The sequence below is a fragment of the Lingula anatina genome, chromosome 1, assembly GCF_051362555.1.
Source record: "Lingula anatina isolate TDL-2025a chromosome 1, LinAna3.0, whole genome shotgun sequence".
NCBI classification, from domain to species: domain Eukaryota; kingdom Metazoa; phylum Brachiopoda; class Lingulata; order Lingulida; family Lingulidae; genus Lingula; species Lingula anatina.
Window position 1 is genome coordinate 57,767,533 of NC_141767.1, and position 17,070 is coordinate 57,784,602.

A 17,070-nucleotide genomic window follows, 5' to 3' on the forward strand; every position below is an offset into this window, starting at 1 on the left:
GTTAAAACTTTAGTGCATATATTCAGGGTATCGTCAAGCTGTTGAGCTATTAAAAAATAAACATATGACAAGTGTTCTGTTTTTATGTTACCATATGCAGATACAAAATGTCATCGACTTACTTGAATTTCAGAACCATGTCACGAGTTTGCATACGAATTAGTCACTTTCAAATATTGTATACTTAAAATTAAGCTGCATTCATAAGATTTTAATAAAATCATGATCCTGAAATTCCCATCAGACATATTTAAGTGATTGGCATCCGTTTAAAAATTCCAAAGTCTATTTAATTATATATATCTTACCAGTCATTTAAAAGGTGGTAGAGGAATGACAGATATTTGAATAAATCAACAATTGGAATATATATCATATTTTTGGTCATGTACACATTATAAACTCATTCATTATTGCGCCAGATGGCGATTGCTGATGGCGCCTTAAACAGCTGATCGTGACTTGTACTTGTCAAAACTATGTAAATAAAAGTGTCCTGATTTGTCCGCAAAAAAAGATAATTCTAGGCACATTTCTAATATCATAAATTGGGGGGGGGGGGGGGGCTTCCACCTTTATTTCAGCATTTTTTTCACAAAATAGATACTTATATTGATTATAACTATATTGAAATAGAGAACAACAATCATTGTTGAATACACGATATGACACTTTTAACTTTCATCAACAAGAAGCAACTAAAATGGTTTGTATTTACACTTATTTTACGTTTTCACACACTTGTGGAACTTTGGCATTAGGAAAGATTAGTATTCAATTAATGAACTCAGACTCTTTCCTTATTACAATACTGGTTCTTACTCACAATGCCACACTGAAAGGGCTAAGTCAATTCAAGTTGTTCAAATAAATACATACAGTGCAGATTTTAGTTTTGTATATGTCACACATTCAGTATGAGGGATAAATAATAAACCCATTAAATTACATGAAAGCACTTATTGCAACTCCAAAAGAATTCAGTTGTAACTGGTTTTCAGAGCAACCAGAGTCAATAAAATAGGGATGGATCCATGAATTTGACTGTTTATATTATTCACTCTTAAATATGTAATACATACATATCTTATACATTGAATAGTTTGCATAAAATTAGGTTGAATTCATTAGTATCAAATCAAATAACAAGCACTCTCAGAAAAAAAATGCTAGCTTATTATATCCATGATGCTCAAATTAAAATTAAGTATTTGGAAATGTCCACATTATCTTTAAAATGGCAATGTTACACTTTGTAAAAAGCTCACTAAATGCAACAGATGGGTTCTTAAGGTCACCATAACAACCTTGTTTCAGAGAGTTTTTTTTATAAGCACACAAAATCATCAAAAGAAATGGATTCTCCCAGAAAATCTTCAAATGTTTTCCTCAATATTATTCTATCACAATACATTACTATTTTCATTGAAAATATACTTCATGGAATATAAACTTCACATCTTTGACTTGAAATATCTTTTGAATTCCTGCCGGGCTATGGCTCTCATATGGACCTCATCTGGACCATCAGCTATCCTTAATATTCTTGCCCACATGAACATGGCTGCCAATGGAACATCAGAGTTCACTCCAGCCCCACCAAAAGCCTAGAACAGAAAACTTAAATCCTGACAGAAAGTTGAGCACATCAAATGGACGCCAAGAGGACAGGAAGAGTAAGATGCAGCAGAGAGTTACAGCTTTGATTTCAATAACTTCCTGAGTTCCCCCCTGGCTATAGAGCGTAAATGAACTTCATCAGGACCATCTGCCAATCTGAGTGTTCTTGCTGCAGCAAACATGGCAGACAGTGGAATGTCGGAATTGACCCCAGCACCTCCATGAGCCTATGGTTATAATGCAACAAATGACAAAATGCAAAATGTACAAAGTGTAAGTTGCACAAATAGAAAGTTAAAAAAAAATGTAGACCTTCACAAACTGAAGCAAATATCCAAACAATACATAGAAAAGTGAGTACCAGCACGAGATGGTGATTATATTAGTTATAACAATAAGTTAGCATTTCCAATATAGTAACTCTACCTTGTGACAGTGTTTGCCTTTCTTGTAATGTATTGTCTTATTTTCTGTATTATTATTATTAGTGTAAGTTAACATTTACAGAACACATTTTTAATAACTTAAAGTAGCAAAAATTGTTTTCACCTGAATTGCTCTATCAATCACATTAAGTGCCATGTTAGGAGCTGCCACTTTTATCATTGCTATCTCTGGAGCAGCAACCTAGAGGCAGAGACAAATATAAAATTCAACTTTCAAAGTTTATGTTGAAGCACAATCGGTATTAACTCTATCAGAATCACTTTTAGACAAAACAAAATGAAGAATATATTAAGCAAGATCAAACTTTGCATAAAGCTACACTATACATAAAATGATAAAATAAAACTCACTTTCAAAAACAGTTTCAGAATTAAGACAAATTACTTTTAAACTGTTACTTTCAAAAGATGCAAGCAGACATTATACATACATGACAACTCTTACAGCACCAGATGCTAGTTTAACACAGTGATAATTCTCAAGCATGAAATAATGCCCTGGTCTCCATCTAATACCTTATTTCCTACAGTGTCCATCATATGGGCAGCTTTGAGCACCAACAGTCTGGTCTGTTCTATCTCTATTCTAGACTTGGCAATGTCAGCTCTGATGGTCCCTTGATCAGCAAGAGGCCTACCAAAGGCAACACGGTTCTGAACCTACACAGAAAAGTGAATATATAAAGATACTATTATTTTAACATACGTCAAAACAAACCTGCCATTCCCTATCAGACGAGATCAAAGTTTTCACATTTTTCTTTCACTATAAAAACAATTTTCTTGACTATTTAGTTTAATTCATTCTTACATCTCCATAGGGATATTGCATTTTCCTTGAAAATTTCTTTTTAAAAATTAATAAATACATAAAGCAGTGGATTTTTTATAGTAAAACTATATTTCAATTGCTCTTACTCTATCTAACATAAGATCCAAAGCTCTCTCAGCAGATCCTATCAGTCTCATGCAGTGGTGGATTCTTCCTGGGCCAAGTCTACCCTGGGCAATCTCAAAGCCTCTCCCTTCACCCAGCAGTAGATTACAAGCTGGCACTCGAACATTCTCAAACAACACTTCTGCATGGCCATCTGTGAAAACAAAATAATAAATTTCCTTTAGTTTAGGTTTAAAATCTTTAACAACAGAACAGGGGCAACCTCCATGTTTACAAACAAAAAATAAATAAAACTGCTTATGAACTGTTGGTGGTAAATTTAATTATGGAACTCAAATTTGCACTTCAGCTCAAATTGTTTAATTCTAAATTATCACAATATCCTTTAAGAGGCTCTGAAAGTTAAGAAACACAAAAACATACGTGGTGCATCCTGGGATCCGAACACATTAAGAGGCCTCAGTATTTTCACCCCTGGGGCATCCATTGGCACCAGGATCATACTCTGCTGTCTGTGCATTGGTGCCTCAAGGTCTGTCTTACCCATAAATATGGCCAATTTACAACGGGGATCCATTGCACCTTAATCAATATATGAATGAGAAAACCCAAAATCTATATAATGTAAGACAACTCACATCATTACCCAATCACTTACAAGTTACCACCAAACAAAAAAAAAAAAAAAAAAAAAACAAAACAAAAAAAAAATGCAATTTATCACAATAAATTTAATGTGTGAAAAGATATCCTATTTGAAAATGGAAAATTCTTTTATGAAACAATGAAGTTTTACTCTTACCTGATGTCCACCACTTGTGTCCATTGATCACATATGAATCTCCATCTCTTCTAATGGAGGATTCAATATTAGTTGCATCAGATGATGCAACCTAAACCATGAGAAAAACATTTATATAACAAATTCTAATCATGTATCAACTGAAGCCAGATCATTTTAAAGGAATAATAACTGTTTGCTTTGGCCAAAAAATGAATTTTCCTGGAGTAAACAACAATTTTCCCATACTTACCAATGGTTAACGAATCTGTTTCTACATTCAAAGTTAGTCCCTGTTTTTTTTTTTTCTAAAAAGTTTGGTTTTATGTTATAATCTCTTAAGAGATTATTACAGAGTATATCCATCTATGGAGGTCACATTAAGTTAATTATGAAAATTAATCTACAATGATCAAAACTACTATGATCTAAATATCTTGTACCTCCATATCAATCAGACCTTATATAATATTTTGACAATATGATACTAAAGTTAAGATCTTGTGTCAGTTTCAAGTACTTTGTACCACTTAAAAAAGTATCTGCACCTCATTTCTTACTTTGTGGCATTTGAAGTCTAATGAAGGACACAACGGCATGAAGAATCTTTGAGAAGAATCTAATCTATTTTTACTTTTGTAACACAAAAAAGACCTATCCACCAATCAACTTCAAATTTATCAATGAATATTATATAAGACTTCTTGCCAACCAAACATTACCTGTGGTTCAGTCATGGCAAAGCAAGACCTAATTGTTCCCTCCAGCAATGGAGTCAACCATTTCTGCTTTTGTTCCTCTGTTCCGTAACGTATTAAAACTTCCATATTACCAGTGTCAGGGGCACTGCAGTTGAATATCTGTGAGGTAAAGAATGTGATTGTGGAGACCAGTTTATTTGTAAGCAAGGGTAGCCTTATGTAAAAAGAGACTAAGATCATCTATTTTTTCCAAGAAGAAAAAAGAAGAAAAAAATTTAAAGACAAAAATAAATAAATATATAAAAGAAATAAAATAACTCACAATTTTATGATCCTAACCATAAAAATCATCCAGATGATATTACGATAACTGTAAAGGTAGCGTAACATATCATTCACAACTAAGGGTATAGGACACATATTATAATACCTCTGGGGCAAACACACACTTCCCCATCTCCTCACATATCATAGCATACTCCAGATTGGTCAGACCAGCCCCATAGTGACAGTCTTGGTCAGATTCAATTGGAATGAACAAATTCCATAAACCTTCAGCCTTGGCTTTGGCCTGTTAAAAGAAAAAACAAGGCAGCAAAGCTGTCAAATGTACAGACAAAAAACAGAAAATAAAGATGCAAAATAGGTCATTTTGTCAATTTTGATGCAATAATAAATAATGCTTATAATAACACAGTCAGTTAACACTGATTTTTAAACATGCACAACAGGTAACATGGTCAATAACAGGAGCAGATCAAGAGATATTTTCTGACAGTATTCCAAAGTATCTTTGTTGATCCATCCTCCACTTTTGATGGTCTTCCAACAGAAAAAATTGATACCAGGCAATGTAAACTTTAAAATCTGACCGTCATCTGACCCAGAAGACGGCCTCAATCCACCCCTGCAATAAGATTACAGTTTCTGGACTATGAGAGTTCAAATTCACATAATGAAAATCCCAATATTTGAAAAATGTTGACAGTGCATAAAATAATATTATATAATGTTTAAAGACATAAAAACCTATGCAACTGCTTATGTGGAAATACAGAAAATCTGAAGAGCTTCAGGTGGATGGGAGTTGAAAATGCCAGTGTTTAGAAAAAAATTAAAAAGAAAACACAAATAAAAAAAAAATATTCCAATAAAGCTGCTATTCAAACTTTTAATCTTGCTGTATTAACATGATATGAATAATCCCAATGTGTTTGAGGATAATAAGGCACTGTTATTCATCTATAGCATTAATGTTGGCATTGCACAAATTTTTTTTCTTTTGTAAACTTATTTGCAATATTAAACAACATTTACCTGCATAATTATCACCAATTCCTAATTATGTGACACAGTTAAGAGAGCTTAACCTATAGGACTTGAATGGGAAATCTCAACGTGTGTTTTATGTAATCTTATTTAATGGGCACTTGAAAATCAATTAGGCAAGTAATTTTATAGCTCTGAATTTGGCTAGTGATTATCCCAAGGGACAATTACCACCATCCATAAACAGTAGCCCCATATAGCACTCCATAGAGCTGCATTGCTTCCAAAACAGAAAACAATCACACTGATTTCCAACACAAGCTACACTAGTCCTATGAAACTTTTCAGTAAGTTAGAATATCATAAGTAAAATGGTTTTTCCTTAATGGTCATCCCAGCAGCGATGTCCAAAAAAGTTTTTTTTCATCTTTTATGCAATTTAACATAATGCTTAACAGCACAATGGCCATCAATTTTTAATAATAAAGAAAATGTATCATAGCTATTCAAAAGATGTGACTAGCAATGGTATTCAAGCCAATGAAAGTTCAAAGACTAAGTCACACCTTGAAAATGTCCATATGTGAAAATTTTAATTGTAACAAAAAACTATATAATCTCCAAGAAAGTTAACAGATGTAACAGGTTTTCCAACTGAAGCTATAATTTAGTGCTATGCTACATTTCTATAAGTTTGAGAAGAGTAAGTGACTTGGTTTTCCTTTAATGGTCACTATGGAGGCATTGTCTAAAATGGGGTTGTCTTCAATTTTGATGCAATATTACATAATGCTTCACAGCATAATGACCATCAATTTTTAATAATAAAATAAAAGTATCATGGATATTCAGAAAATTTGATATGGAAAGGTCTTCAGGGCCATGGAAGTTCAGAGTCACAACTTCAAAATCAGGCCTACCCAACTGCCAGACTCGGCACCTAAGGATCCTGAATTAACCGGTATATATCGGACCACACTTCCCGTTTTCAAGGTGTGTGTCAGATCGCATTTCGGAGTATCAGCCAGAACACCGACAGGATGAGCCCTGGCATGCTCGGCTGTCACCTTGATTGGATAGTAAACGATTGTCGTAAAATCGCTATATGATTTTAAAACCAGGTGCATGATTTTGAAAGCCACCTAGATGAACCTTAGACTGCCACATTAATCTAATACAATGCAAAAAAAGCCCTATCAAAAGTGGTTAAAACATTCAAACCGAATGTTGTCAAGTCCCCATATATCCCCATAGAGACAATAAAATAGAGTGCTCTAAAGTAAGAGTACAGTTTAAGGTTGTTCAGCCGAGCGTGGACGAGCCTGCAGTCGTGCTACAAAATTTGTTCTGGGGTATGATACTCCGAAATGCGATCTGACACACACCTTGAAAACGGGTAGCGTGGTCTGATATACCGGTTAATTCAGGATCCTTAGGTGCCGAGTCTGGTAGTTGGGTAGGCCTGAAAATGCCAAAATGTACAAAAGAGATAACTGTACTGAAATGAATTTCTTTCCACTTTCAACACTTTTTTTACATATATCAAAATAATCAATTTACTGTTGTTTTTAAATGATCAACTAAGAAAGTTGTTGACATAGGAAAAATATCAATAGAACAATTTCAAATGTCCAATTTGTTCCATTCTGAGATTCTGAACATGGTGAATGATTGAATCTGACAAACTGTAAAGATATGAGTTTATTTCCATTTTTGACACATTATTACAAAATGCACAATAACAGGTTTACCATCATTTTTATATAATCAACTAACAATATTGTTAAGATGCAGAAAACGTCAAAAGAACACCTTTACATTACTAATTAGTTCACAAATGAGATTGTTAACATGCCTAAGAATTAAATCCGAGGAAAAAAGACTTATATACAAAAAAAGGCACAATTTCACCAAAACTGAACCGATCAAGCTTATTTTCGAACCTCATCTGTATTTTAGTAAATCTGATCACCCCTGTGAATTTCAAGACGATTGGCCAATTGATTTTCCTTGAAATGTGTTATCGGTGTTGCACATATGCTGAAATAGTGAAAAAACAGCATAACTTCCATAAAAAAGGCCCGATCAGACTGATTTTTGAACTTGACCTGCGTATTATGAATATTCATCATTTCTGTAAGTTTCAAGCCAAAAGGTAAAACTGTTTTTCACTTATCGTGTTATCGGTGTTGCATTTATGCTGAAAAAAATGAAAAAATTGCATAACTTCCACAAATATGGCCCGATCAAGCTGATTTTCGAACTTGACCTGCGTATTATGAATATTCATCAGTTTTGTAAGTTTCAAGCCAAAAAGTAAAATGGTTTTCCACTTATCGTGTTATCGGTGCTGCATATATGCTGAAAAAAGTGAAAAAACAGCATAACTTCCCTACAAGTGACCCGATCATGCTGATTTTCGAACTTGACCTGCGTATTATAAATATTTATCAATTCTGTAAGTTTCAAGCTGAAATGAAAAACAGTTTTCCACTTATCGTGTTATCGGTAAAAGTGCACGGCGACGACGACAGACGCAGGTGATGGCTATATGTACAGACACATCTGTGTCTGTACATAAAAAAGTGACAGCATATACTGTTTAAAATTTTTCATGCCAGCATTACAAAGGGTCATGATGTTTTGGTAATATATTTGGTATATTTGATGAAATAATTTATCATATTAAACATTTATAGCAAAGCAGAAAACAACTGAATTTAGAAAAAAATTCAATGGCTTATCATTTCTCACATTTTATCATCCTTATTGCCCATACCTTAAGTTCCTCTGTTTTAGGATGAATGGTCCACCTGTTATCAGCAAATGAATGCTGTGTAAACTCTCCTTCTAATGGCAAAATGTGCTCTTTAATAAACTGTTTCACTCTTTGATGGTAGTTTTGGGCCTTGAAAGACAGTGCAGACACTGTCACTGGCATGGGTGCTGGAATAAAAACAAAATAGTAGGAAAATAATTATGTACTGGGAGAAATAAATAATTACAAAAGTTGACTCACACTGGCATGATCTAATATCATCCAATCTACTCATAAGTTACTAACTAAGCTAAATTAATTTTTGGTCAAAACACATTTTGCCTGTTATACTTCTAAAATGAAAATTGAAAACACTGGTGAAAATTCTAAATGTAAGTGTGAATTCTGCACTATTCAACATCCATTAGTCTACAGTATTTTAATATATTGTGTAAAGTGTAACTCAACTTTGTGAAGATAATATTAATATTGCTAATTACATTTACCTATTTCTTTTCCAGGCATTGTTGATGTGGGCTGTGTTAAATAGTGCTGCCTCCCTCTACTTGTGTTATCAGTGCTTGCCGTGTTGTTACTATTTGATGCTATTCCCCAGCCTACATTAGCTGTCAATTCTGCTAGGGAACCAATGGCTTCTGCATCTGGAGCTGCTCCCTGTCCTGAAAAAAAAAAGCACATCCAAATGTGATGTTGGAGTCACTTCTTATTAAGTAAAGAAAAGCCAATCTTGCATCCTAAATCCTACATATATGTATGCCTGCCCAGATAAGGAGGGGGGGCTTTAAAATTTACTTGGCAAAAAAAGCTTTGGAGACCATATTTTGTGTTAATTTACCCCCTGTGGTATAAACAGTAACTGCTAACACACACAAATATATACACTAATGGAATTTCTTATAGGTTTATACATTATATGAGTGCATTTTATGGTATGCCACTTCTCAAGTGGCATCACCTGACAACAACATTAAAGTAAATGAGACTTAAATAAGGAGAATCATATTGAAGCGAGTAAACATTTCAGAAGTCTTGAATATAGTTCCTTATAGATTCCAATCTTTTCAAATCATAAATAACAATGAGTGTAATAATTACCCACAACCTTTGTCCAAAGGTGTTTCTTAATTGTCAAATTATAGTGTCCTGAACATAAAAGTTTTACACCTCTTAACCTTCGAAGGCTGTGCATGGCCAAAGTCCATCCAAGTTATTAACTAGTGCCAACAAATAATCAAGTCAGTGTTAGTCAATATTTGGGACTAAGATAAGCACAGATAAGCACCAATGGTAAGGTCAAACATTTTCTGTAGAGAACATATGCATTTCCTAATGAATAAATGTGCATATATTATAGGTGGAAGTAAACATGCCTTAGAAAATAATTTTGAGTTTTTTTCACCCCCAAACCAGATTATTTACTTCATTGAAAAACCATTTAAAGAGTTTTTTGGTTGTTTTTCCCTGTCACTTGACAATTCATCAAACACAATGCACTTAACACTGTACAATTACTGATCTGATAAGGCTGCCAGATCCAAAACTGAACAGATTTAGAACCCAGTGAGCAAACCAGAAGAGGAAAAAAACTGCCCATCAATATCAGGCTAAAGTGTAATTAACAACATGTTTCCCTCTGCATCACTAAAATCCTGCACTTGACTTACCATATTCATCTTTACCACATGTCAATAACTGTTTACACTATGACATACACAGTATCTTAGTCAAATCCCAATAATTTAAAATTTTTACATCATAAACATTTAGAATACTTTCCATACAGGTGCAACTACCTGAAATTGCTCTCTTATATACTCCTTGTAAAATAGCAGCCCCTCTGAAGCACTGAAATGCCACATAAAAGTTCCAGTTGGCAATGGGTGGGATGTTCAAGTTCCTGCAATATGTATCTAAATATTCCTGTTCTGAGGGAAGCCCTAGTTGCTGGATATTTTTGTTGGCAAACCCTAAAAATAAACAAAGATGAAGGCATAACTGAATGGTTAATATCGAATTAACTATAAATAAGACATTAAGGTTAATAATGTGAACAATGAAATCAACTAAGATAAAACCTATTATCATCAAAAACACTTGCAATTTACTGAATATATTCTATTCAGTAATCATAATCATCATCAAAATTCCTGGCAGAAAAGTACTCAAAACTGCATGTAATTTTATTCCTTTGTCATTCTTGAAGGTTCTTTATCTATGAAAAATACCTCACACTTGTAGCATGTAGACTAGAAAGCTATGCAATTACAGCATTACTGTGAAAAACATACTGGTAAAGGAGAGTAATGTAGGTAAATACACCTGGTCTTTTAAAATAGGGATTTCATACAAACCTGTAAGTGGTCCTGGGATCTCTGGCATGTGATATGCCAAACAGTTGGTAGCCAGGTCAGTCAGAGGATCTCCTAAAGTGGACAGTTCCCAGTCTAACACAGCCACCACCTCAGGTCTAGTAGGGTGGTAGATCAGGTTGTCTAATCTTCAATAGATGAAATATATTTTGCTTTGTAATTATTTTACAGGCAAAGATAAAATAAAAAAGTCTTAATGGTTTCAAATTCTCAATTTGAAAATATTACATATTTTGATTCAGAATTTACTTGTACTATCAGCTTCTTCGAATGACAGCAAAAAAGGTAGTATTTGATTACTTCCTAAACCAAAACCATAAGCAATCATGTATCAATTTTTTTCAAGTATCTCATAGAAAAAAACGTGTAGTAAAAATAAAGGGTATCTCTGCAGTTATAATACTTTTAAAACGACAATCTAGCATAATGTCATATTTACCTAAAATCCCCATGAACTACAGTGCACCTCTCATGAGCAGGGAGATGATCCTGAAGCCATTTTGACAACTTGTCCATTACAGGCATGTCCTTTGTCTTGCTGGCTTCATACTGTCTGATCCACCTTGTAAGATTTCTCTGAACATAATTGCCTAAAACAGTGATCAACAGTTTAATTTATATGCATGAACATCGGGTGTAAGAAAAAAAACTCTTTTTGAAGACACAGGTAATCAAATGCAGAGAAACTGCAATCCTTTCAAGTGTTGTCACTGTTTTTCAACATAACAACTGCATTTGACAATTGTCATTTGACAAAATATTTCAAAATTAACTTTTACCATGTTTTCCATAATCCTCCAAATTAGCCTTAGCTATATCCACAGCATGTATCTTACAAAGGGTTTCATTCATTGCAGCATAGATTTGCTTCCTCTCCTCAAAATGCATTTCTGGGAGGAGAGGATTCTTGAATATTCTTCCTGGGACATGCTCCATTATGTAGAAGGGTGTTCCCAATAAACTAAAATTAGATTGCCAAATCTAAGATGCAACTATGTCTGATATCTACACATACTAGTACAAAATAGGCTGGTAGTTTTGTCAACCCTTAACCTCTATCTCTCTCTCTCTCTCTCTCTCTCTCCCGCTCTCTCTGTCAAATATTTAAAATCTTTTCCACAAAGTAATCGTTTATGTTCTTCAGTATAATGACAAATTTGGAAACATTTTGAAAACAAGTGCCATTATGTATATTCAACAAAAGAAAGAACAAAAAAGGTGTTTTTATACATATTAAAATATGTCTTAATGATTGTACATTTATTAATAATAGCTAATGCATGCTTACCTGTCTTCCTCACAGAGTGCTAACATTTTAGGAACAGGTACTCCCTGGGTGCCCACTGCTTTCATGACTCGGTACTCTCTTTCCACAGCATGAGCGGAGGGCAAAAGTTTCCCTGGCTGGAAAAATTCAGAATTTGGTGAAAAACAACATTCTTTATTTCAATATGCATCTCAACCTCTATCCCTTTTCTATCTCAACAGATTTACTACTTTATAGTATGTAATGTGGCCACCTACAAATTAAACAGATAACTTATTACAATATTAAAAATCACTGTGATTAGCACAATAAAACAAACAGCATGTGTAAGATAGATATTTATAAATCTAATATTATGACAAGCAAAGCTGAACTTAGTTATGACAAACAACCATTACATGTACCAGAGCTGTTGCCAGATATATTGCGGCAATGCTAAGCATAACATAAATACAGTACATGGCTTATAAGGATATATAAGACTTCTTTTCTTTACTTACTGGTTTCTTTCTTAAAACCAAATTTTTTCCACCATAAGAAATGAAGTAAGTAGGATTTGACTGACCGTGGGCAAAACATCTGACAGCAGGTGGATCTGAAACAGCAACATTCATGGTTTGACTAATATATACTATAAAGAAGAATACATTTCTGATATCAATATTGCTGTATATATAACAAACTATGCCATTTATATTGCTGTAGGCTAATGTTTTATCAAGAAACCACTGGCCCACTTCTCCCAGGTCAGTGACCATTCCAGACAGGCAAGTAAAATCTGAACTTAACTTGTCCAAATGACTAGCATCTGACTGTAAAATAAATGATTCTGAGCCAAGCTAATATCCTTAGAGATCTATTAACATGCTTGTCCAGTGCAAAAGAAAACATTTTGTAACACTATATATGCTATCTTCATAGCATATCTCTCACATTAACACTGTACTGAACCTACAGCATTATTAAACACATACTAAACTTGCCTTTTGAGTGAATCTTTAATACCCAGTTCATGTATCTTGTAAGTTTCATAACAGGTAACTGTAGATTTTCTGGAACAGCTATTGTGCCAGGGTAAAAACCTCTTACACCAAACCCAACTTCTGACTCCAACTTCCTTATTGACTGATCAACCTCACCTACATCAACCTAGAAGAATGGCACAGAGCCTTTTACCAGGATTGAAAAGAGATACAGACATTTCCTCTGTTGCTGTCCCTCATTGGGGCTTTTTTGTTTCATCACTCCCATATCAAGTAATAATCAATTTTGCACTAGAGCAATCCTCAAAACCCTGTTCCCATTTTTATAGGAAACCACAAAAAATGTATTTCCAATATAGCAGATGCATCTGACAAAGGAAATGGCAATCTATCCCTTTCCACTCACATGGCAACAATCACATTTTGAACATTTATTTCACATAGTACTTGCCTTGGGAATGAAGATCCAAAGCCTCATTGAGGTATTTTGTTAATTTGTCAATTGGAAGCTCCAGCCTCTTTGGTACTAAAGTTGTTCCGGGATAAAAACCCCTCAATGAAAAACCCAGGTAAGTCTCCAATTGTTTCAAACTCTGTAAAGGCTCAGTCTGTGAGACCTCCAAAACAAATCAAAGAACAATGTCAAGCAACAGCCTGTATATATCACCACAAACACTACGGGTATATTGCTTGCTTTGCATGCTATGCACCAGTTGTTTAGCCATTAATAATTACATGAATTGCAATGTATTTAAGGCATTGTCAACAAAATTTATCATTTTCATCAAAATTTAGAAAGATACCATTTAGAAATCACGCACTGAAACTGAAGCACACTGTGGATGCAAAAAATAAAGCATATATATATATATCAGACAATTTTATTGAATTTCATAAATTACAATGTTAAAGGATATTATTACTAAACAAATCAATAATCACTATGAAATAACTATGAACTCATAAACAGTTAAAGCTAACATAAAAACTGATGATTGCTAATATAATTTACTTATAAACATCAGCTGAATAATCCACACTTTACACCTTACCCTTATTTAGTAAATTTTTGAGAATGTCAAAAAATAATTTAAACAATAAATTAAATCAAAAGAAGATTCCATTAGAAAATTCCTTTTCACAGTAAAACATAAAGATCACCTTTATTGTCCTCATTCCCATTTCTTTTGCTGGTTTCAGGTTCCTTCCAATGTCATCAAGAAATATCACTTCCTCTGGATGAACATTCAGGGCTTCTAGGCACATCTGGTATATCTTAGGGTTTGGTTTCTTGATTTTCACGATACATGATTCCAATATCTAAAACATTTAAAAAATGATGTATCCTTTACTCGATAACAGTGTTATAACTGTTCAGTCATGCATTATGTTCTTATCAAAATTATTTGAATTTTTAATGTTTCTTGGAAAACATAAGCCATTCAATTACAAAGATAAATTAGCCATTTAACCAAAAGTCTCATTCCTTAAAATATTTTTTAAAGCTACGCACTACATCAAAAAGTTTTCTGTCCAAAGGCATTGCAGACTGTGTAGGAGTAATAAGCCAGTTGTTGGTGATAAGGGCTGTCTTAATCCCTTCTGCTCGAATACACTGTATGGCATCAAGCATCTCTGGATATGGTCTCGCAGTCATATCTGTCAGTCCATAAAATAAGGTGGAAGCATCAATCTTTTTCCCAACCTATGTTCATAAAAGAAAAAATATTGAGGAGAATACATGAACAGTAGATATGTGGATACACAGAGATCTTTTTCAGAGTCTCTGCAGAGAGCTTAAATGTGTAAACAACAAATACATTTACAGTCTAAGTAAATGAACATTTTATTGAAATGGAGCAATGGAGATACTTTACAGTGTATATGAACTAAATATTGTAACATAGATGCTGCATTACAATTATTTAGATGCTGAGAGATATTATGTGGACAGTGGCAATATATGCTTTACTCGTCTTTAGGGGTGCTGGTAATAGCAGTACCTTCTCTCTTCATGCATATCAAATATAATACACTGACCCCCTCTCATGCTACGTATATGCCTTTAACACCTTGAGCATTAGGAAGAGATGTTCTTGCATATATCGCTTGGGTAACTAACATGGCATTTATGGGTGACAGTGTATTATCTAACACATAATCCCAAACTGACTTCAATATGTTTTGAAAAATAAAAAAGTTTGCAGAAATATTGCAGCAATATTGTTGCAAACTGAAAGATTGCAGCAACTAGTTTGGAGGATGTTGCAAAAAATAATTTACTGTTGGTAACTTGCAGCCATATTGCAGCAAAAAATTGCTGCAGATTTGCAAGAAAAAATTGCAGTTTGCAGAAATATTGCAGCAGGCCTGACATTTTGCTATGGAAAATCTCACACTTACGTGACAACTTCACTTATTCATTAAAAACAAACAAAACAACAGTTGATAAATGGAGAAACCCAAGTAAATCCTATACCTTGTCAGATAAACCTCTGTTGAACTCCTCAACATACTCCTTGAATGTCATCTCTCCTCGATCCAGTTTGGCCCAGCCACCTTGTTCTCCAAGACTAACTATGAACTCATTAACACTGTTTTTAGGAAGGTTGAGTGCAGCTTCAAAATCTAAAGAAAAATTTGACATTGCATGCTTATGATGTGTAACATGTAATTAAATTATGTTAAAAAAAAAAACTAAACAAATAAATCAAATCAAAAGCAGGCTGGAAAAAAAGCCATATGAAATACATTTTATCTTTCCTTGACACCTTTTAAACTTTTTGGAAAGAAAAAATTAGTTTTCCATAGAATTATAATTAAACTTAATTTTGTCATGTAGCATAAAAGCCTGTTGCTTGACAATGTTATTTGGTTTTGGGGTCTCACAGACTGAACCCTTACAGAGTTTGAAACAACATTTACATGTAAAATCTGGATACTAATACATAAAATTACATTACATTATATAACGTACTGGATATTAAAAATAGGTAAATGGTATATACACCAGTACAAACCATTGAAAGCCTGGAATGGAGATGGTAAAAGCACCCCTCCCATATCAAATATGACTGCTTTGGTAGGTGTAGTAGTAGAGCCATATCTCCTGGATCCTCTACCCTCACTGCACACTGATGTCGCTACAGCAGGGGAATGCTTCAATACATGACCAGAAAGGCTCTTCAATCTCATCTGGGCCAAACGCATCATTTCATTGTTTTCTACAAACTGAACGAAAAACATGATTTAATTTTTTAAAAAAGAATCTGAATTACTACTCTGTATGATACAATGCATCCTCTATACAAACATAATGTATTTTGACTGTATATGAAATGTAATATTTGTGGTGTGAAAGATCACAAAGTGCAACCATTTAAAGACTGCCATACTGGTAACACTTTTGTATTCACAATGAAACTATATGGTATATATTACAAGTATATAACAGGGACTCTTGCTTTAGAAATGCAATGGTCAGATTAAAAGATTAACACGCCTAGTTCCTCCTGGTGTTGAGTAGAATACAGAAAAGCTGGAGATTATACAAGTATGTTGGAAACAAGAGGAGGCGGGTTAATGTGTTAATCTGATTGCAATCAGCCAGAGTCCCCGTGGAGTTCAAACTTCAGCTGTCGACAGTATGTAACATCGAAACAACAACTCTAGAAGTCGCCCGAGAGATAAGTCATAATGAAAGAAACAAAATAACTCAGACGTAGAAATTATGCATTTTCTGGGGGTGGGACACAATTACAACTCACCGTAAGGTCACTAACAAAGTACACCCTGCTGCGTACAACAACACATGTTACTAGGTCAAGTTCGATATAATAAAATACTGGTTCAAAATTTCTGATCATTTTTTTAATCTGATGGACCAATATTTTGCATTTTCAAATATAAATGATAAATAATATCTTAATTGAATACACATGTATCAAAACTTTTTAA

The 17,070-nt window shown here is 33.8% G+C and overlaps 1 protein-coding gene across 4 annotated transcripts; it reads right to left on the reverse strand.

The window, feature by feature from the left end:
• Positions 1–560: 560 nt before the first annotated feature.
• Positions 561–17,069, reverse strand: LOC106178130 (acyl-CoA dehydrogenase family member 10). 4 transcript variants are annotated; one of them, XM_013561191.2, is made up of 22 exons: positions 16,881–17,069; positions 16,134–16,344; positions 15,593–15,741; positions 14,627–14,818; positions 14,275–14,433; positions 13,114–13,279; positions 12,631–12,725; positions 12,152–12,267; positions 11,643–11,824; positions 11,303–11,453; positions 10,846–10,991; positions 10,288–10,461; positions 8,980–9,153; positions 8,495–8,661; positions 4,877–5,017; positions 4,468–4,605; positions 3,767–3,857; positions 3,388–3,546; positions 2,985–3,157; positions 2,583–2,726; positions 2,170–2,247; positions 561–1,847 (listed from the first exon to the last, which is right to left on the reverse strand). In XM_013561191.2, the coding sequence occupies exons 1-22, from the start codon at positions 16,977–16,979 to the stop codon at positions 1,695–1,697; spliced, it is 3,258 nt and encodes a 1,085-aa protein (XP_013416645.2). In that variant the 5' UTR covers positions 16,980–17,069; the 3' UTR covers positions 561–1,694. The 4 variants fall into 4 exon arrangements, with proteins under 4 accessions (XP_013416645.2, XP_013416644.2, XP_013416643.2 ...); XM_013561190.2 differs by lacking the exon at positions 13,114–13,279 and adding an exon at positions 13,565–13,730 and having other exon boundaries at positions 561–1,607; XM_013561189.2 differs by lacking the exon at positions 13,114–13,279 and adding an exon at positions 13,565–13,730.
• Between the last annotated feature and the right edge of the window lies 1 nt (position 17,070).

Excerpts from the sequence above, each read along its gene's own strand:
- LOC106178130 (XM_013561191.2), bottom strand. The coding sequence starts at position 16,979 with ATGATCAGAAATTTTGAACCAGTATTTTATTATATCGAACTTGACCTA. Across the intron at positions 4,606-4,876 it reads AGTGTGTGTTTGCCCCAGAG|ATATTCAACTGCAGTGCCCC; the intron begins GTATTATAATAT and ends TTTACCTCACAG. Across the intron at positions 1,848-2,169 it reads TGATTGATAGAGCAATTCAG|GCTCATGGAGGTGCTGGGGT; the intron begins GTGAAAACAATT and ends TTATAACCATAG.